General features: G+C 32.5%; 1 protein-coding gene across 12 annotated transcripts; it reads left to right on the forward strand.

Annotated features, from left to right (window-relative positions):
• The first annotated feature begins 9,510 nt into the window (after positions 1–9,510).
• Positions 9,511–21,342, forward strand: LOC18446054 (hydroxyproline-rich glycoprotein family protein). Of its 12 annotated transcripts, none has more exons than XR_016048353.1 (8): positions 9,530–9,643; positions 9,733–10,022; positions 11,001–11,115; positions 16,236–16,709; positions 17,190–17,724; positions 20,039–20,073; positions 20,898–21,052; positions 21,171–21,342. XR_016048353.1 is itself a non-coding variant. In XM_088856748.1 (8 exons), coding segments are annotated over exons 2-8 (1,278 nt in total). In that variant the 5' UTR covers positions 9,530–9,643; positions 9,733–9,819; the 3' UTR covers positions 20,900–21,342. The 12 variants fall into 12 exon arrangements, 7 of the variants coding, with proteins under 7 accessions (XP_020530357.1, XP_088712874.1, XP_088712873.1 ...); XM_088856748.1 differs by having other exon boundaries at positions 17,190–17,469; positions 17,556–17,724; positions 20,898–21,342; XR_016048356.1 differs by having other exon boundaries at positions 9,564–10,022; positions 17,190–17,469; positions 17,556–17,724.
• The last annotated feature ends 1,949 nt before the right edge of the window (positions 21,343–23,291 follow it).

Genomic DNA, 23,291 nt, shown 5'->3' on the forward strand with positions numbered 1-23,291 from the left:
AAAGCACACCATTTATTAAAACCACATCAACATGGTGCTCCTGCGGGAGCATACCGTGGCATCAATGTTCTATGGCAAATGAAATTTTTTAGAGTTTTTAAGATAAATTATGGTAAATTTCTCTCAAATCTTTCCAGTACCATTTTCTCTTTTATTTGCGGTCATACCTATTTTTTCACTTTTTCTTTACCCTCAACATGACTTTTATAGACGTAATATGGCTAGACTGTCCATAAGCACCTTTTAAAATTCCCCATAGAAGTCAACAATCACTGTTGCTATTTGGGTAGGGGTGGCAATGGGTCAGGTCCATATAAGTCCAGGTCTCAAAAATATAATGCGAGATCGAGACCCAATTGGATCTCAAGGGTGGCAATGGGTTAGGTCGGTATAAGTCCGGGTCTCAAAAATATAATGTGAGATCGAGACCTGATTGGACAGAGATCCAAATAATGTTCGGCTTCAAGTTTTGGACCTGGAGCGGACTTGTTGGGTCCAATTTTTTGAGACCTAGACCTGACTTGACAGATCCAATTTTTTAACCCATACCCGAACCCAACTATGCTCTATCTATCGGATATGGGTCCATTGCGAACCTTATCGTTGGATTCTCAAAGTTAACGTGCAAGATATTGAAAAATGACATTAAATGATTTATGCACCTTTAATATATGCAATTTCCATTCCAAAAGCTCTAAGAATCACATGTGTTATTTGAATTTTCATGCATCATCTATATTTTATGATAGGATACTGAATACTTAATCGTTATAGCTTCCTCAAATTTATCCCTACCCTAAGTCTTCTTCTTTAAAATAAATAATAAAAATAAAATTACACCCGTACTTCCTTCTCTTCCTAAAGATTTTGAGAGATTGGCGAGATACAAGCAAAATTACCATGCACAGTGCCTTGAATCTCTCAAATAGACTCTATCATGTCTAGCGATAGAGATGTAGGGTCATCTTTTACTATTGTGTCCACCTATTGATAGTGATTTAATAATATAGTACAGTATGGGCAGTAATTTTTTGTATAATAATATAATGCAATAACTTTCAAAAATTATGTTAGGGCCCTTTGTTTGATCCAAATTTCAAAATATACACTTTTTTCATTCTAATGAACAATCACAAAAAAAAAAAAAAAAAAATTGAAAATGCAACCTATAAAGTATTTTTTTAGCCCAATTAATATAGGTTATCCATTTTCGTGATATGCTTAAATCTAGACTTTAGAATGATCTTTTTCCTTTCCAAATGTTTTAGAAATTTTTATTATCATTATATTAATAATATTAAACAAGAAAAAAATAATTTTGAATTCACAAAGGCCTAGATCTTGAAATTCATCAAATGAACTGTCTAAATTCATTGTTAGAAGGGATTCATTTTGCAACAAAAAGCGGCGCTTTCATCTTTTCTCAAGATTTGGAATTTGGATGCACATCCGACGGCACAAGAGTGGAGTTCTATAAAATCCGTATGTGCAAGGATCTCAGGGGATCATTACTCATATTTTAATTATTATTTTAATTTATCTTATTAAAATACAATTAATCAATTAGATAGATACTAACTGAGAGAATATAAAGATTAACATATAACATTTTAATTAGTTGGAAATTAATGGAGAGAGAGACTACTACAAGAGATATGAGTGAAAGTGGATAGAGAGATGAGAAATGAGAGTAAATTTTGCGAGAGATATTTTGAAGAAAGAGAGAGGTAGATTAAAGGAGATAGGTTGGGATGTGGTGAATAGGAAAGCCAGTGAGAGATTAATAAATAATGATTACTGAAATAAACATTAATTAATGGGTGTGGTTTCTATAAGGTTTCAACTTTAAACAATCCAATTAAAGCGCACCTCCAAATTTTATCATAACATATTAGTGTAAAAATTTCTTAGAATTATATGAAAAATCTATTTTCATATCTAATTAAAAAAATTTAAACTCAAAAAATAGTTAAAAATCAAGTAGATATATAAACATATGAAAATCTTGAAATGGACAGTCGAGATAATATATTTCAAAATGACCTATTTTTGGGATTGAAAGTTATTTATTTATTTATATTCATACATCTTGATGTCGAGATTGTCAATACAACCTTTTTCGATCGATTTTTTAGGTGCATTTTTAATTCTACATTTTAAGGTTGCAACCTTAAATAAATTTTTTCCTTAATTAATAGAAAGATTTAAGGAAAATGCATGTTCCAAAATAAGATGAGAACAATAGGTCAAAATTAGTAGAAAGTAGAAATCAACAGCACATAATTAGAACTAAAAGGGATACTTATCGCGAAAATAAAAGTGGTAACCTTGTCACTTATTAATATACAATAGATAAACAATTACAATTGTATAATTAACATAACATAATGGTTACATTATTGTGATATTTATTATAGTGTTGATGTTTAGCAATGGCTACTCGCTTTCTTCACGTTTTTCTCATTCTATTTTAACAAAATTATATATTTTTATTAATTGTATTTGATAAATTAAATTTTATTATCATGTGTTTTGTTATATGAGATTTTTAAGATTCCGTTATAACGCACGGGCAATGTATTAAGATGGAAGTGGATCTTGTTTATTCTCGTGACACATGTCAAGTTTCCTTCCTCTCTTGTGATTTCATTTTTTAAGTAATTCTTACTTGTTAATGCATCTTCTTTTATTAAAGAAGTCACTCTTTCATATTTATTATGTATATTTGATATAATAATTATACATGTATGTTTTCATAATAAGTGACCCCTTATCCTTATTAATTTATCCATCTCTTTATTCTCAACAAAATTCTTACAGTAAATGATAAATTAATTTTCCCTCTCCTACTTATTAAAAATAATTACTACTTTCTTAATTATTAGATATACATACATGTTTTCATAAAAAATACCTATATCTCTTTCTCTTCTTGATTTAAATGTTAAACAACTCAAAATAATTTGTTCCATTATTTGATTTTTTTAAAAAGTAAAAATATAGATAATTTATTTTTTATTTTTGAAAAAAAATATAATTGAAATTACAATATAGTCATAATAAATTATTCTTTAAAAATCATAATATGTCATCCAAAAAATATTCATGCGATATTTTTTTGTCAGTCATTGTCAAAGAATATAATTTAATTTATAATATATTTATCAATAGATTATTTTTTGCCAAAGCATATTTCTATATGAAAATACAAATACATACATTATATTATGCAAAAAATGATATAATATGGGCAATTTCTTATCTTTTTCTGTTTTTTTTTTGTTTTTCCTTTATTGCGTATTTCAAAATCCAATATTTTAATTACTTTGTTATTTCATTTTTTCTTGGTTACTTTTAGCAGCTTTCTTTTTAATTTCTAACATACCAATATAATTTATTTTTTTGGTTTTTAGCATTTCCAAAATAATGTATTATACTCTCTGATTTTATAGAAAATAGAAAATACAAATAGTTTATTTTTTGCAAAAAATATCATTAAAGTATAATATATTAATAAATATAATTTTTATTTTATGCAAAGTACAGTACATGTTCTATAAAATAACATTAATGAAAATAAATCATGTTTTGTTTTTTTGTAAATTATATCATTTAAATTTTTAAATTGTAATATATTAAGAAGTAGATCCTTTCTTGCCAAAAATGATTTATTGTACATAAGTAGAAATAATTGCATTACATTCTTTTAAAAATAAAATAATGCAACATTATTTTATATCATTTTTTCTGCAATAAATATTTTTAACATAATCATAAATATATATTTTCATAAATAAATGTTATAAAAATAATGTAATACTTTATTTTTGTTTTTCTGTTTTCTTTTTTTTGCCATTTTCCAAAATCATAACTGACATTTAAGAAAAATAAAAAAATTTATGCAATCCATAATTCTGTTTTTTATATTTTTTTATTTTCAGTCCATCTTCTATTGCGCACCAAGCAAATTCCTTGCATTATTTTTGAAATTACCTTTTTCCAATATTCATTATGAATATACTTGTTAACATAAATGTATTTTATTAATAAGCATTTTGAATATTTAATAATTACAACATAATGCGGTAAACAGAATAATTAACAATAATACATTATATTTAATATCCAGTGAGAATTATATTTAATACTAAAAAATATTAAAAATTATTACGATTATAAATATTGGGATTGATGATTTTTCTTTAAAATTATGTGTTGATCAATGTGTATAAATTATTATCCTTCTTTTGTTTGTAACAAGTTCAATGCCTTTGAAGCATGCCTCGTGACCTAATATATCGGATATAGGCATTAGAAAAACCTTATCTTAAATAACATATAATATTGGCATTAGTAAGACTCTATTTAATTTTTTCTGTCAATTATATGTATACTAGTTGAATTACGTGCAATACTTGTAACAAATTAACTAAATATTCAATGATCAAAGAGATCTATTAATAAAAAAATTGATTAATCATAAGTCACCCTTTAGATAACAATATATTTTTTAACCACAATAATATGGTGAAGTAACAAATAAAAAGTTACAAAAAATTATAATTTGTTACATTTTTTTTTTCCAAAAAATATGTGAGGAAAATTTGTATAGAACGACAATGATTTTGAATTTACACCACTATCATTGTCAATATTGCAGGAGGACCTTTTCTCTCGAAGTGAAATAAATTATTGTCATTGGAGAATTGGATTGATAATGAAAGAATAGTATTAGTCATTGGTGTAGAAACGCCTTGTGAAAAATTAGTTTTTGAATTTTGAGACGGTGTATATTGCATATGCTGATAAGCCTTTTCCATCACTCACAAATGAGCACATGAATGTGAATCTTTATATTCATCTTTTTGTATTCAAATAACTCTTACAAATTGAGTGGTTTTTAGGGTTTTGATCCATTTTATGTTATTACATAGTAATTACAAATTTTGAATAGGTATTGAACACTAATTCAACAATTCACACACCTTCCCTATTATTACATAGTCATTACAAAATTTGAATATGTATTGAACACTGATTCAGCAATTCATACAACAAATAAGATAAGAGTTATTAGAGTTATGATGTATTTCTTATTATGTAATATCACTATAAATTTTAAACATATAGTGAATGCATGTGACAAATACGGAACTTATTATCGCACATAAATATTGCACTACATCAAAATGAATATATGGGTGCATGCATGGACTATTATAGACAAAGTAATTGGTTAGTTGTTCTATCAATTGTTTTATTGAATATTATGGTAAAAAATGAAAAAAATATAAAAAATATTATTTTATTATTTTATTAGTGCTACTGCTGGCTCAAGCTTTTAGAGAGCAAATAGTTTAATTTTTTGGTTCATATTATCGAGAAGCTATGGAGCGCGGGCTTTGGAAAGAATATGTTAGGCTTCTTGATTTCCTACAATTGGGAAGATGTTCAAAACAAAATAACATCACGTCCATAAAAGAATACAATGTACAAATTAATTCAAAGCAAGTACTTATGATTTATTTATTTATTTTTAAATAATTGCAAGGGAAAAGCAAGGTTTAACTTGTCTTTAAAGATTAATATGTTTATCAATCTTCAAAAAATACAAAGAACATTTCAAAAAAATACAAACAAAGGCAATGCAATAGATAAATAAAAAAAGTTACTATGACTTACCTTCAATACAAACAACTAAAAAATGCAAACAAAGACAATAGAAAATAAATAATAGGAATTACTATGACTTACCTTCAATACGAGCTTTAAACCTGCAAATTATTGCAATAGTAAAATTTAAATGCAGAAAAATAGGCACCAACATTTATTTATCTTCCCACAATTAAGCACACAATACTAAATGAAAGGTCCCTTTAGGGTTTTCTAACTTCTATAACATCAAAACTCTAACTAATGAGAGAAAGAGATAGAGAGAGAGGGGTGTGCATGCATTGAGAGAGGTTGTCATGCTTGGATGGAGAACCCTCTTTGATATGAAAATAATCTTAGATATTTATGCATATCTTTCTCTCTCTTGAATTTGAGTAGGAGATAGATACCATAGAAAGTTTGAACAAAAAAAATAAGGAAAAAAAAAAGATATGGAAACAATATCTCTCTCCTCCTAAAATATGTACTTTATATCTCTCTCTTCTTTAAATCTATACTTTACATGCACAAATTTTAGCCTCTCTCGTTCCCTAAATTTGGGGAATATGTCCTACAACCTTTATAACATTAGGAATAAATATAGGGAATATGTCCTACACCCTCTATAACATTAGGGACTTTATTTATTTTCATGACATGTGTCCACCCCTCAACTCTTGCTTAATAATGTAGTATAAATAATTTAAACTATTTGTTAAATTGTGAAGATATTTTCATTAAATTTTCTCACTCTATTACCATGTTTTATTGATAATATATTTTAATAATAAATACATTTCAGTGATTAATTTTTAATGTCATGTGCATCACATGTGCATATTACTAGTATGGAAAAAGTTTATATACTTCCCCTACGGCATTGAAGATATATGCTTCCCCTACCATCTAGCTGTCCAATTTTGATCAAGAGAGCTGCTCACCGTTTGATCTTAGATCCAGCGTCTCAAAGTATTGTATTTTTACTTTTTTTATACAAATTGTATGAATATGAAATTTGATACGTGCCATCTTCTCATTGGGGCGCACCTATAAAAAATATTTAAAATATTTTTTTTGATAAAATATAATGATCAAAATACCCTTTAAATCTTTCAGGGGTATTTTGGTAGTTTATTTATTGAAAATATTTTTTTAATATTTTTCGCTATTACGAGTTTAATAGAGGAGTGGACGTCCAAAATTTGGTGTCAAAATAGTTTATAGAAAAAAGATTAAAAAAAAAAATAGCGTAGAGATGTGATATTGTGATTGGGGCAATCTTAGCCCTCCATTCAGAATAGACGGTTGGATAAGGAGAAGTATATAAGTTTTATGTAGTATGGGAAGTATAGAAAGCTTGCCCTACAAGTATTAGTTTAATTGAAGGATGCCATAAGTCCACCAAGGTATCCTCAATGCTTAAATTGAAGATAACGAAATTTTGCCCCTCAATAGAAACCCATATCATTTACAAATATACTATTTATCTTTTGTACATGGAGGTCACACTCATTCTCACTTATTAAATGTCAAATTTGATGGTTTAAGATGAGTCACGAAATCCAAGATTATTATTTTTTTGGAACTTTGTATCTATTAAATGACACTCTCGCAATTACCCATTTTGAATTTTAAGAGGCAGTAATGATTGTGACCTTTCTATACAAAAGATAAATGGTCTCTTTATAGACAATCTCATAAAAACCTAAGTCATTTTTGGTTTTTTTATTCTCTTTTCGAAAAGCATTGACAATGTCCATAACATGGGGTTAAATTGATGAATGGGGAATTTTTCCCTAATGTCAAAATCAGTGTTTCAAATTTTAGGTTCGTTGGCTGAACCAGTTTTTTCAAAAATCTAGTGTGGATTAGCGAACCAACGATTTTGATCAGCGAATCAGTTTTTTTTAAAATCCGGTATGGATTTGAAAACCAACGATATTGAAAACGGTACTGACCTTTATTAATCAATAGATCAATACATAAAAAATTACAGAAACAAGAGTTATAGAATCAAACCAAAAAACCATACGAGACTTCAAGATATGTGAGGCCCCACCTTTAGCTAGAAAATCAGCAACGTAATTTGCGTCTCTGTAAACATGTTTGAAAAGAAATATCTAAATCCATACTGATATCCATGATCTCAACCCAAATATGTAGTAAAGCGCAAGGAGGTCTACTTCGCTTGTTGCACCAATTGATCATATTTAGAGAATCTCCTCCTACCGCTAAGCAGCTCACAAGATTTTTGTGCTGCTTCACCAATTTCAAACCTTGTAGAAGTGCACAACATTCCGCTTTATTAGCAGTTGAAGTACCACACGGTCCAACAAAGGAGAAAAGAACATCACCAGAATTTATCACAAGTCCATCGATCCGAGCCAAACCTAGATTCTCTAAAAGTGTTTCTATCAAAATTGAGTTTAATGCAACTGGGTAGTGGCGTTGTCCATCATCTCCCTCTTCGCTTCATTGACACCCATTATAAGATTTTTCAAATTCATGGTAATGTCAACCTTGGACCTCCCATATCCTTCATTGGTGACCGAGTACTAGCTCCAAACATCATATAAAACCCTGTCTTGAACCCAATGTTATCAAATTCGCTTTGTTTTAGTTGAAGAAGCCCAAGCTTACAGATTTTAAGCATAAACTGAAGCGAAGAGAAGCGTGGTATTCTGTTTAGTTAGATTCGGGTCGCTTTGGTCTGCTTCGACCGAAGCTTTGGTCAGAAAAGAAATACCTACATAAAAATGTATACTTTGTAAATTGTTCTATTAATTTTATATATAAATATCTAATATATATGTATATTTTTATGTTTTAAATCCGAGGTCTCCCCCCAAATCGGCCGAAGCACCTAATTGCTTCATTTTGCTTACCAAACCAAATAAGACTTCGAAGCGAATTTGACAACATCACTAGAACCTCATTCATATTCAAAACCACTCCTATTTCTTTCCATCCATACCTCCCACAACACAACTACTCTAAAAATCCTCCACAGTAACTGGCCACACCTTTGTATATCCGGCAACTCCATGAGCAACAGTAAATTACTATCTCCCCTAGGTAGCATCATCTGGATTCCCATGACCTTAAAACCCCATTCCTAGATAGCCTTAGCAAAAAGGCAGGGACACGGATTATGAGTCCATGTAGAAATGGGTCACCTCTTAAAAATCTACTTTTGAGTTGGTTCTAATTTTTAGGGATACGTAAGCTCTAACATGAAGATCATGAATATGAAAAAATAAATAAAATTTGAAATTTTAAAATAATAATCTTATTATATATTCATGGAGATCATGAATATGAAAAAATAAATAAAAATTGAAAATTAAAAATAATAATCCTATTAAAAAAACATTTGGACCGATAGTTTTAATTATGTTTAGATGGACCAGATGCTTTATATCTCGAGAATCACAAATGTAGAAATAAGGTCCCTGCCGCATGAAACAAATTTCCAAAAGACAATGTAGGAAAGAGGTTCCCACATTCTCTATACCCCTTATGTGACAATCTAACATTCACTATAACTTTGCCTGTTATTTATAGACCGGAATATATTGTCTATTCTTTATTCTTTAAAAAAAATTAGATTGGAATATATAGTCTATTCTTTTTTTTTTATTATTAATTTTAAAAAATTATCCAGATGGATGAATAATCCATCCCACAAATGTATTTTTCAAAACACTAGTTTTAAGTTTTAACCATAAAATATTCAAAATTACGTATCAAATAATCACTAAACAATAACTCATCCTTGACGGTAAGCATTTGAAATCAGGACAAACCAGTGATAGGTGCCAAATAATACATATCTGGGCATTGTTTTGATAAATTTCTGGATTCTCTGTAGGCCCAAGTCAAAAGATGGTGTCAATTCGGTCATTTTTCCCATAACATAGGACCATAAGGGCCCGTTTGCCATTTTCGCGAAAAAGCATTTGTCTTCGCTCCATTTTAGGGTTTAAGGAAGGTTTGGAACTCCCCCCCATGTCTATGGCGTTTCATTTTTCAATTTTGAAATCGTTGCCTCAAAATCTAACGTTGTCCCCTCTAAACCAGAAAGCTCCCCCAAATCTAGCGAAGGTTTTCGCCATGGTTTTCTTGCCCTGAAAATCACTGGATAAATTTAGAGAGAAGGTTTCTTCAATGGCCTTCTCTTTCGGTAACCAGTCTCCTCTGCAACAAACCACGCCTCTAATTCAACAAAACTATGCCTTTCCTCAACAACAACAGCAGCAACAGGTGCAACAACAAATGTATCTCTTCACCAATGAGAAGGCTCCTGCATCTTATCAGACTACATGGTCGGATCTTCATCCGGAGTCGCAGAAGCTCCTGCTCGAAATTGAGTAATTTCTCTCTCTTCACGTGCTTTATCTTTGAAAGAATGGGTTATAGTTCGTGTTAGGGCTAGCTTTCGGATGTCTGGTTTGTTGGTGTTAAAGTTTGCACTTTGGTGAGTGCTCCTGTTCTACTTCTGGTTCGCTCTCTCTCTAAAAATGAGGCCAATACGTTTCTCTCCATTTCTCAATCTGGTCCCATACTTCCTAACCATCCAGAAGAGCCTCGATAGTAACGACAAAGTCATCTCCACTGATTTTAGGGTATATTTTCTGAATGATAATATAATAATTTTGCTGTTTCTCCTAAGCTGCCATTCACTTATTTATACTGCCTAGACTGAATTTATGATGCTATAAAATTGCTTGCTACCATGAATGGTCTGTGTAGGTAGCACTGATGAAAGTATAACATTGTTAAACTCCAAATATCTTTATCATAATAGAATTACCAAACAGGAAATATTACCAGTGTTTGGAAAATAGGAATTAGAAGTAGTCTGGAAAACCATGTATCCAACTGTAAACATTACAGATAACTATAAAAAAGCTATTAGAAATGCTGGGAAAAGCATCATATCAACATGAAATAATACTAATATGTTAGCAAAGAGAAATTAGAAATAAAGGACAAACGCCCATCGGTGGCAGTTCTGAATTTTTCGGAACATGGGGCATGGCCAAACTTCGTGCAGCATATGCTTGAAAAGACTGGAACTTAATTGGAGGCATTCACCCTGCTATAAGGTGCTACAGTTGTTATAAATAACATGTGTACTTGATATTAACAAATTGTTGCTTTTCTATGAATAACATGTGAATTTTTTTTTTTCTTTTTTCCTTTTACTTTTTTGTTGGTTCTACTCCGTTAGCAACATCAAATCAACTTGGGTATTCTCATGCAACCATTAAATTTATTGTTTTGCATGTCCTCATTTCAAATTTTCATGATAAACATGAGATGCTGACATGAAGTTTTCTCTGTAGGGAGCGGATCTTGGAGTACAGGGTTGAAAGCCAGAGGTTGGATCAGTGTAGTCGGTTATATGATACCTCAGTCTCCAATGATGCATTTGAGCTTGATGCTTGTCATATAATTCAGGTTGAGTCCCGGCCATAGTCATTATTTATTGTTCTTTGGTACAAAAATTCTGATTTTGTTATCCCAAAAAGAAAGAAAAACAATTGTTTGAACATGGTTTTTGTTTAACATTTCATAAAAAAATTATACTATTGTCGCATTCCCTTTGTTTCCATTTTTATTTTTCAGTGATTTGTAGGCACTCATATGGAAATACAAATTGCAATTTGGATGCATTACGTATTCTTCCTATTGCTTGATACGCTGTTAAGCTACTTGAATAAATGCAAGGCATTGTCTTATGATTGCTTTCCATCAAATCATCAAACAGGGCTGTTTAAATCATATGTAATTATAGATGATCTGGACTTGGTTATTGTCGAAAAAATGCTCTAGTCTCTGTTGATTCTTGAACTAAAGATGAATTTTGGTGCATGCCTTTTTAGCTGCAGCTTCTGTGTCAAAGTCTAGAATTCACTTGGTATAGATTTTTTTTCCACTTTTTTGTCTTTTGATAACTTCTATGTATAGAATCTATGGGTTCATGACTTCATACGGCAATATATAGATGGCCTTTGGAACTTTTTTGGAGGATTTATTGACATGTTATTTGGAACCTTCCTGGTATGGCTCAGATCCTTGAAGGATGTAGGCACTGTTAAAATTCTGTTATCATTTTTTGATTTCTTAGGGCTCATGCTTTCCCCTTTTCATGGAATGTGTGTGCAGACAAATGCACACTTTCTTGTGTTACTTTGCCCTGGACGACAATGCTGAACTGCATGGGATGTACAAAAAAATGTAATTGCTTTCTTTCTTTTAGTTATAGTTTAAGATGCCTAGATGCTCTTATGGAGGGACAGGACTCGGGATTGCTTGAAATTCGGAACAGGGTTACAAGTATCCTATCTTACCACATTTTATAAATATGTATATTAAAGCTTGTATGATATGTATCCAGCACATTCACACACACATACCATGTCATAATCCTAATATTATAACTCATTCATTATGTTTTTTTTAGCTGTCACTTTATGCTTACAAGTACCGTAGTATTATTCAGTATCAGCATTATGTCAACAACTTGGCAAGTGAGGGTCCTCTGACTCACGCTCGGGACCCCAGTCGAAGCTCAAGTCTGGGTTTTTAAACGCTGTTTTAAACAATTGTGAGTGCTAGTCAGAGAAAATTTATATTTTAAGAAGTTCAAATCAAGAATCTCATGATGATTGCTATAATTTTGAAACACATTAGCAATATTATTGTTTCTTTGTTGGGCTTACCAGATGTCCCATATAAACATCATCTGAGATTCCTGCCATAAACTTGCCATGGCTTGTGCAAGTCCATCATTTGTATATTGTACATCTGATTTTGCACCTGATAACTGTTTCGACTCTATTTATGCCTTTCTTTCACTGCATGCATCTCCATTTGTCTGTATTGAGTGCAGCTAGAAGTATATCTCACTTATTAATGAGTAGAAAAAAAAAGTTCATCTGCAGTAGAAAGAGGGAGAAATTTGACTGAGTCGCACGAAATTGCATCCAGTACCCTGTGTTTTAATTTTTTTATTAGTAATTACGGAAAATCTCATATAACAAGCGTTGGAGCAGTGGAGATGACGGTATTAAAAAAAATTGAACCTTCTGCATAAGGATAAACAGATCCCTGTTGTAGACCATTTATTAAAACTGGGAAGATCTTTGTATCTTGTGGTATGTTTGGAGGATCATTCTAGAACTTCACATGTTTAAAGCTAGAAACTTCACATGTTTAAAGATGCTCAAAACACAGGTTCTCAAATGCGTTGAATCTCAAGCTGAAAAGTATGATTTCAAAGATTCTGAAAAGCAAACTTGCTAATAACAATTTCCTAAAAGTTTTTAAATTCAGGGTTTGATAATCTTTTATCAAATCCTCTTGGGTCTAGATGTTACACAACAAGTTCAGTTCAGCAGCCTTTGGGCCTTCACAAATATTCAATGGGAAGTGATATCATGCAATGGTTCTATAGTAATATAATGAAAGAATATTCAAAAACCATGTTAGAGTCATTTGTTTGACCTCAATTTTTAAAAATGAACAATCACAAAAATGCAAAATTTGTAAACACATCCTATAAAGTACTTTTTAAGCCCTATTAATATATATCATCCGTCTTAGTGAGATACTTAGATGTAGGGCTTAGAAGGAATTTTTTCATTTCTAAATTTTTTAGATAGCTTTATTATCATTATAGTAACAATGTTAAAAAAGAAAAAACTGATTTTTGAATTCGTAAAGGCCTAGGTCTTGAAATTGACCAAATGGATAGTTGAGATTCATTTTTTGGAGGGCACTCATTGTGACCATATCTATGGGGCATATTGATTTTATTTTTTGAAGAGGAAATTGATTTTTTTTTGTTTGGGATTGATTATTGGGATGAAAAGAGTGTATGTGCAAAATTTAGGGTCATACAAATGCCACAAATATTGAATTGTGATAAGAAATTGAATGTCCATTAGAAATTGATTTCTTTTCAGTATCTCCACACACACTCTAATTGGAGAAAGATCTTACAGAACTTATTTCAACCTTTGCCCTAATTATAATTCAGACTCAGATGCCTTCACATGTTACTAATAAAGTAATGATCACACTTGCAATACTCCATAATATCAAATTTCTAAGACTATTAAAACTAAATCACAAATTGTCAACATGGAATTACTTGAAATTCTGACATCTAAATGGCCTAAAGTTTACCGAGATAGAGTCTGAGTTAAGTTTCAGTATCCCAAATAGGGCTTTGATAACACGTTAGCTTGTGGCAAATCTGAAAATGTAAAATCCCATAACCTTATTCAAGGTGACTTTATAGGTAAGGTCAGAATGACTAGAAGTCTAGAATGCCTTAAATGCCAAGGATAAAGAAGCCCCTTGCAAATGTAAAACATAACATTCACTATTCAAATTTCTCTCAACCTTGAGCCCCTCCAGATGCCACCCATGGTTTTAGTGGGGCAAAATGATAGAATCATCCAAGTCACTGGAAATTGGATAGGTAACATGAGTGATCCCACTCTTTACATGGGAAGGTAATGTTTTATTGATTTAGAAGGGTCATCTGACTCTTATACCGACTCAGCTGAATTTCTGCCAAGTTTATAAAAAGACTTGTCGAACTTGTGATTTGACTCTTCGATTGGTTGGTCTAGTGAACTTTCTCAGTCTTATACTCATGTGAAGCCTAGTTGATTAGAATCTTTTTCATTTTATAATTTCTTAATCGTTGCATTCTCATGTGAAGCCTAGTTGATTAGAATCTTTTTCATTTTATAATTTCTTAATCGTTGCTTTAAAGAGGTATACATCAAGACAACTTTTGATACTGCGAAACAGAGATTTAACATGTAGAAATTCATACGTTAATTGATATAGAAAGTCGGGCTACTCCCTCACTAGCAAAGGAATCTGCCTCCTCTCTGTGGTGTTTGAAAGAAATAGCCACCATCCTACTATTGTTGCAATCTCCTCTACAATGCCCATAATCTTGCATTGTCAGCAGTGTTTTAAAATTCCCTCGAATTAACTCGGAATGGGGCGAGTGACTTGGACTCATTAGGTTTCTGAGTCCAGAACAGGGTGCATTGTACATTACTTCGGTGAGTACAGTAGTAACTTGCCTGAACACTGTAGAACTTGAGCATGAATCACCCAAGTTGCTACATACTCCAGCAAGTTGCTGCAGTACTCATCCGAGTACTGTTCGCTTTGAAGTTTAAAATGGAGTCCGGAAATCCACCCCCTTATTTTTATTTATTTCTTCAATTTTGAGCTTTAGGGTTATACATTTGAGCCCAAATTGTAACCTTAGTCAAATTTCAGCGTGATCTAGCGGTTAGGAACAATGGATATGAGAATAAACTCAAGATTTGAGAGACTTTTTAGATTGAAAAATTGGGCCAAGTTTTTGGCCAATTTGAAAAATTGCGATTTCTTGGCAATTGGTGGTCAATATCTGATGAAATTTTGTCCCCAAGCTTTTTTTTTGTGTTCTTGATCCAAACACGGGGCTTGATTTTCACAAAAAAAAACACCGGATTTACTATTCATCCAAAATTCTCAAGAGTTGGGAACTCCTAGATCCAATCTTGAAACCCAAAATTGGTTTGTGGGTTTTGATTGGGGTTGTGTGAGGAAGCTTTGATAGTATAAAGAGGCATTTATTTGCACCAAGTGCAAAGATTTTGGGACCGGTGTTGAAATTTTGAGTATGATGATCTTTTTCCAATTTAAATTCATAAAGTTGATTTGTGTTTACAATAATTCATGTTGTATATGTTCTTGACTTTTCTTATATTTATTATATTTTTTCAATTTTTTTTTCAAGACAATAACATTATTTGCCCTATTCGATGTTTTCATGTACATGCTATGATTTAGAATGATATTTTTGGGTGTTTTATGATTTTTCTGATTGTTTTGGAGTTTCTGCGGTTTTTTTTTTTTTTTTTCCTACATAACTCCCCCTTGGCCAGCCCCAAGCCGGTCCCAAGCCTGCGTAAAGGAGGAAGGTTGAGTTTGGTAGGGCAGCCAGTGTAAAACTTTGCCAAAATCTTCGCATGAATTCTAAACCTATGAGCATAACGGCGGAACAGAATTCATGTGGCTGATCCAAATAGTTGGGATAAGGCTTAGATGATGTTGATGCTTTGTTTGGCACTTTTTTTTATTTTTTTTAAGGTTAATCTGCAAGACTCGGGCCACATGGCTTGGCATGGGGGTGATTCCCGATGCAGAGCTGATTTTTTTGGGCCTAAGCTTACAGGGGCATAACAAAATGTTGGGCCACCACCTGAATCAACTGATTAACATTGCGCTTGTGTCTAACAATTTTAAGAGGCAAACTTTGTTCTTGGCATGAAATTTAGGGGATGCATATCGAGACTTCCATATCTGCAGTTGAGTGAGGGAGAAAGATTGTTTTGATTGTGGTGCAATTGTTAGGATTCTATATAGTTCTCCAATTTATATAATGGAATTTTGTCCATAGTTTGTCTTGAATATAACAAATAGTTATATATTATGATGATATATATATATATATATTATTTTTGGGTCATTGTTACTGAGGTTTTATCAATTCACAGGAACTTGGAGGAATCAGTACAGCTATGGAGAGAGAGAAAATCCTACTGCAGGAACTGATGAGTGTTGTAAAGGGTATGATGAGAAACACAGAGGTTGCAGTTTGGTCATTTATGATGCTCCATCCAAGGTTTGTTCATACGCGTGGTTCAACTACAACACATAGCAGCACTCCACCGATTTCAGGAGCAATGACGCATGCAAACCCGAATACCCAACAAAAGGCCACTTCTGTTGTACCAGTTATAGATTACTATAGTGGGATTCCTCGGAGGCCCTCCCCTTTCTTGCAACATACAGTTGCCAGATTTGAAAAATATCTTGCAGAGTGTCGACAATGGATTGAAGAGTTAGAGCAGCTCCTCTTAAGGGGGTCTGATGAAAATGGGAATGGCAACACAGACTTAACCTTGTTGGACTCTCTACCTGCAGTGATGTCAAATGTGCATGATTTCTTTGTTCATGTGGCTGCCAAGGTATTAATACCTTTATTGTGGTGTGTTATACTGGATTAGTATGCTGTAATCGCTATATTCCTGGAACTTCAGCTTTTTCCCTTCCTAATATTGTCATATTTCAATTGTGTGAAAGTTATTTAAAAAAGAAAAGAAAAAGAATCATGCTACTTACTTTACATTTTTCATCATTATATACGAATCTTACTTTTTTTCATGTAGGGTACCATGCATGCCACTAGTTGTCAGTCTTGACGTTCTTGATATTTTAAGATAGACATTAAAACATTTATCTTGTTAAAGTTGGTCAGTTTTTTGGTTCTTCATTATACTGAGTGGGGATTGGTTTTATTACTTCTATGCTCCAATTACCATTATGTATGTCAAGAGTTTTCAGTCTTCCCATATCATAAAGCATAATTCCTGTGTTACTGGGAAATTAAATTTATTCTTTTGGTTCCAGGGGTTAATTTTTATCTTTTGGTTTGCCTTCATTTTCAGGTTGAGACTCTTCATCAGCATATGGAATCAATGCGAGCTGCATATCTTGCAGACCAACGTCGTAGAGGAGAGGGTAACGATCCATTTCTTGAGGCCGATAGGAGGGAAACTGCCAAACAAGAAGTAGCAGCTAGAAGAGTCCATCCTACTTTGCACTTGCCTTCACTTCCCCAACCATTAACACAAGTTGCTGGTCTCTTCGCTTGCTCATCAACCCCTTCATCTTCCTTTCCAGGAGCCTCGTCATCCACTCCCATAATGGCTGGAGGAACTTCTAGTGGTTTTTCTCTCTTTAACACCCCAACCTCGGCTTCCACTTCAACCTCAAACTTATCTTCTTCTTTATTCGCCACACCCAATTTGCAGGCCACCCCTTTTGCATCAAGTCGGTTATCACAGTCGTCTTCTTTGTTTGGAACCCCAACGACGCCCTCTTTGTTTGGGTCTTCATCGACGCCTTCTTTGCTTGGGAGTGCGCCATCCATTGCTACTCCAGCATTTGGAAGCTTGCCATTCACTTCAACACCAGCCATAGGTATGGGCAAATTTCAGAAAATTGCTTCCTATGTTCTTTTGTTTGGATGCCCCTTATGTTATTTTTATTTGATGGGGTGTCTTAAGTTTCATTATGGACATTTATCTATTATTTATTATTCCAAGTGACTTAATGAACGCTGGAACTTGAGTAATCATAGTTCTTGCTAAATAATCCAACCTTTCGTAGGCATTAGTTTTTTTATGATTAATTGTTTATAATCCATAGTTGTTTCTTATGCTATAATTATAGATATACCAGTCTGTCTGTTATGAATGATTTTTCAGCTCTTCATTTCCATCAACGAACGAAAAGTCGGCCGCCTGACCGCCTAGGCAGACTTTTTAAAAAAATGCCTAGGTGTGGTTAAGGCGGACAATATTAGGCGGAATATGCAAGGGCATGCCTAGGCATTGTAAAAGGCGGGTGCCTAGCGCCTCGAACTTGGCGGAAAATATTTTTCGGGAGAAGGCAAAAAATATAATTTAACCTCCTTAAAAGGGGGAATAAGGGCTTGGGGGCCATTCTTGCCCCCAAAAACAATTTAAGTGAATTTTAGAGTGAGAAACAATTTGAAAAAAACTAGATTTGAAGATTTTTTGAGAGATCGAATTTTTTTTCGAAATCCTCGAATGGTCACGATATTAAAGGATATTCATCCGAAAACTTTTTGAGGATTATAGGGGTTGTAAAAGAGGAGATTTGGGATGCCAAACATTTCAGTTTTGCCCGAAATCGAGTCCACTTCAAAAAGGTTGGTATGTTTCATTAGTTTTCATTAGGTTTTGTATTTTTTTTCCCTTAATGTCTAATGATGTTATTAATTGCTATTTGTAATTTTTTTTTTTTTTTTTTATACTTTGTGATATATATTTGATATGTTATTGTCTGTTTGGATTATTATTTTCCCATGATATGTAGTTTGGGTATTATTTTCCCCCAAACTGAATGAATATTCTTTTTACTTTGTTTTTTTTTAGTTTTATACATAAATTTACCCAAACTGAATGAATATTGTTTTTTACTTCTGTTTTTTTTAGATTTATACATGAATTTACTTGTATGATTCATAAACCATATTTTTTTATTAATTAGTTTAATAAGTTCTTAATGCTTATTAAATACTTGCATGTGTAATATGCTTTTTCCATCTATGATTCATAAACCATAATTTTTTTAATTAGTTAATTTAATAATTACTTAATGCTTAATTGCTTATTAAATAATTGCATGTGTAATATGCTTTTTCGATTTATGATTCATAACCCATATTTTTTTTATTAGTTAGTTTAATATTTGCTTAATGGTTATTAAATAATTGCTAGTGATGATGAAACTCAAGCTCACAATTGAGTTCATCAGACTTGTGGGGTGAAGGAGACTTTTTGTAGTTTATGGCCTTTGTTGGTCAGATGTGACTTTCTTCTAATAACTTTTGAAACTTTTGTGACTTATGATTTGGGAGATTTAAATGACATCGCGACTTGATTTTATCTTTTAATGTTGATTTTGAGTTATAATTATTGCATTTACAGTCTAAAGTCGTAAATGTTTATGTTTGATCTGTGCTTCCAGCATCTTAACAATATATTATATGCAAAAATGAAGCTCCGAAAGAAACCTATTCAGCAGTTGCTGAAACTTACTTATTAAATAAAAAAGCATACAAAATATACAATAAAATGGGGGGAGGTGTGGGGGAACCAACTTTAAAAATAAAATAAAATCAATGGCCACCTTTGGGTCTAGGAAGCGGCCATATCGCCTAGGTGGCCCAGAGCCCTCACTGCCTTGGTGGCTGTCCAAGTCTCCTACCTCCCACTCCAGTAGTGCCTCTACCGGCCCGGTGCATCTGCAACTGCAGAACACGGGGTGAGAACAAAGAATTCGGGGGATGAGAACCAGAGCCTATGCCTTCTTGAACATTGATTTCGATAGTAGTGTGCATTTGGCCTTTATTTCTTTAGTGCCAACTTTGAAGAGTTGGAACGATGTGATATTTTTGTTATTTTCTCTTCAATTTACGTGTTTGTGAATCAGGTCATTCCTTGGTTGTTTTTTTTTTTTTTTTTGGTGTAGTTTAGTAGTAGCATTCCAACTTGGGACATTGTGATGCAAATTTGCAATTTTCAACACTTTAACCACTCATGCCGAAAGCCTGAATCCTATAGTGAATGAGTTTCCAATGGTTTCTGCCGTACTGTTTAATTGTGAGATTTACAGTAGCATGGAAAGTCCTGAATTCACCTTTTTGATGGAATAAAAATGTTATTTGAGTTCCGTCTTACTTATACGCCTATATACTTGTCTGTAGGGCCTGGAACAGGGTTAAGCTTTGGGGCTACCACTGTAAGTTAATTTTCTTCTTCACAATTTTCTTCTTCACTTTATGAATTAAAGTTTTCACTAATCAGGCTTTTAAGTTTGGGTGCGGTTTGTATGGAGCCTAGGCTCTTAACAATCAAATTAGAGCCTACCTTCAAATAGTGTCAAGAAATGTGGTTTCAATATTGGAAATCTTTGTGATAGCCTTAAAATATATTTTCATATTTATTTATAAAGTTTAAAGCTGCAAAAATAGTGTAGATCGACAGACCTAGGAAAACTTGAAAATCTTGAAAATTGATGGTCCAAAAATACGTTCCAAAACTTGAAAATCCATTCTTTTCTCATGTCTATGCATCTTGATGTCAAGACGATCAATTTGAAGATATTTAGGCATCAAAATAGCCTCTTCTAGTGATATAGTGAAATTTTTGAGGTAGGCTCAAATTTGATTGTTTAAAGCTTCGGCTCTATATAAACTTTTCCCTTTAAGTTATCTGAACCATTTGTTTTGTTGAGTTCCTCATTGTTGCATTGCGAAAATCTTATTGGCGAAGGTTCATAGAGTCAGCTTCCAAGTTCAAGTAACAAGAAGACTGTCGTACTGCAAATTGACCCTGCAATCAATTACTAATTTTGTTAGATTTAGCTTAACAGCTCAGTGTCTCAGAAGTTCACATGCACACATTCATTCTTGTGTCTGTATAGTCATATAAGGAATGCACACTTGGATCACTCTGAGAGAAATAGAGAGAGAGATGCATATCCCAAAAGTTATTAAACTTGTATGGTAGCTTTTCCTGTAGAAAAAAAAATTCACCCATGATCTGTTGTCTTGCCCTTTGCAGAAATCCACGAAGCCTAAAGCTCGCACCGCACGGCGTTAGTTCTTAATCTCGTCAACTGTCAGAGAGCCCATGTATCCCAAGTTCACAAGTTCACAAGAAATGATTATTTCCACTTCCCAAAAATGAAGGGTTTATTTGGAAATTGCTTTAAAATGGTTGGGTTTCTCCATAATATTTTAACTTCCTCTCTCTCTCCCTCTGTTATTTATTTTTCTTCCCCAGGCATTTGAGGATGAGTTTGTGGTGAAGTCCTGCACTGATCTTTTATTGCAGGTAAAATGTATCATGGTGTAAAAACTCTTGTATGGGGCAGATGCATCTCTTGTTGAGGAGAAAAGCTTATTTTAATATTTTTCTGAAGACTCTGAGGTTGTGTACCTCTTGTAAGATTTTCTACAACAATAATCATGTGGAAATAGTAATGGTCAAATCTCTTGGATGCTCACCTCGCTGGACTCTGAAATTGACAGTAAATTTGGTGATTTCGATAGATACGAATGCGCACATGCATATCTTTAACATACCCTTGTGTCTTTTTTGTTTTTTCTTTTCTCCCATGGACAGGCACAGGCATGGTTATTTTCTCCTATACGTGAATTATTTTCCTTTCTAGTTCCATGGGAGGATATGAAACGGGGATGGAGCTTCTAATGCTAGGTCATTTTGGACTTTCAAATGATTTAGGATCCAGTTTCTGGAAGGATTGAGCTTTATGCGTAAAGGTAAAGCCTCACCTCAAAATTTCATCTAAAAAACCCTTCCGGTGTGGAAATTCTAAGGATGACTCTAAAATCTGTTTCCATTACTGATTATGAAATTTGTAGCTAAATACACGTTAAAGATCTAGCAGATCTATGAATATTTGAAAATAGATGGTTTAGATAATGTATTACAATATTCACGTATTTTAGGATTTGAAATCCTTATTTTTCATATCCATAATGATTAATATCGAGATGATTGATTTGAAGGTTTTTCAACTCCAAATTGGAACTTTCGGTGAGATTCGAGACTTTCTTTATTTTTTTCCTTATTTAGGCCTTTTTGGTAGGGTTTTGGTGCCTCAGCCGATGCACCTATTCAAATGATGCGCACTTTTAAAAAAGTCGGATTTGGATCTAAAATTTCACTAGGTCCACAATCTTAGACTGTCAATATAGTGAATCTAAGAACAAAATGGGGTTTAAAGTTAAAAAAAATGATATTTTTAAAACTTTATTTGGACTTTTCGTTTTAAGGCTTTCTGGATCTTAAATCGGCATTAATTTTTGGGTTGAACATCATGGAACTAAAATAGCAATGCATTTTGAGGACTTGAATCATGTTTCAGATCTTGAATCTATGAAAAAATGCGTGGACCATTAATATTTGTTTGTCATTAATTTATGGAAAAAGTTTTGGGGCGTCCATATTTATGGATCTAAAACAGTAATGCATTTTGAGGACTTGGATCATGTTTCAGATCTTGAATCCATGAAAAAATGAGTGGACAATTAATATTTGTTTGTCATTAATTTATGGAAAAAGTTATTGGGGCTTCCATATTTATGTTCATCTTCTTCCAAAATTCCATCACTGCGATTATGAATCTAAAAGAAAATAGAATTTAAATCTTAAAATAAATTATTTTGTACAATTGAAATGAACAATCCAAAAATAATGCGCCAAACCAACTAATTTTAAGATTTTTAAATAATTTTTAAATTTATATTCGTTGTATTTGAAATTACGTTCTAGATTTACTGGATTTTGGAAGGGCGGATGGATTTGAACAAATTGTGTCCGCTTGTGGACCAAAAGTTGGTTTGTTTTATGGGTAACGATCCTGACCCTTGCCATACCCAAATGACACGGTAATCAAAGTACTGTGCACTTCTAAATATTGGTAAAAGATGTTGTTTCATGCTACAACAACCTAAAAACTATTTTAAGACCAAATTAAAAAATTTAAAGCTAAAGAAATATGTAAAACAAGCAAATTTAAATACTCAAAAAGTTTAAAAATGAATGTCTAAATAATGTGTTACAAAATGTTTTATTTTTTACACATGAAATCGTTTCTTTTTTTAATAATCATATATCTCAAAATGGATATTAATTAAAATTTTGCATGAATTAATCTTCCAGGGGTACAGTGGTATTGACCAAACTTTAAGAATGTTGACTATAAAAATTTTGGCACATGTTATGAGGTATGCTCATGTCGTCAGCACTGACTTCGCTACGTACTTGTTGCTAGGGTTAGCAATCGAGTGCCCAATTTTGCCCTTCGTTTCTTGCCATGTCTCAGGACACCTTAAAGGGTTTGAAGCTCACTAAAAAATTGCGCAAAAAACATTTTGAGAAAAAAATATTAATTGAAGGGTGCGGTTTGTATAGAGCTTAGGCTCTAAA

This window comes from Amborella trichopoda, chromosome 13 (genome assembly GCF_054954075.1).
Source record: "Amborella trichopoda isolate Santa Cruz 75 chromosome 13, AtrichopodaSantaCruz75HAP2 v2.0, whole genome shotgun sequence".
NCBI classification, from domain to species: domain Eukaryota; kingdom Viridiplantae; phylum Streptophyta; class Magnoliopsida; order Amborellales; family Amborellaceae; genus Amborella; species Amborella trichopoda.

Bases quoted from the DNA above. Each gene is read 5' to 3' on its own strand.
- LOC18446054 (XM_020674698.2), top strand. From the start codon at position 9,820: ATGGCCTTCTCTTTCGGTAACCAGTCTCCTCTGCAACAAACCACGCCT. The intron at 11,116-16,235 runs GTTGAGTCCCGG...ATCAATTCACAG, and splicing joins ATGCTTGTCATATAATTCAG to GAACTTGGAGGAATCAGTAC. The intron at 20,074-20,897 runs GTAAGTTAATTT...TGCCCTTTGCAG, and splicing joins TAAGCTTTGGGGCTACCACT to AAATCCACGAAGCCTAAAGC.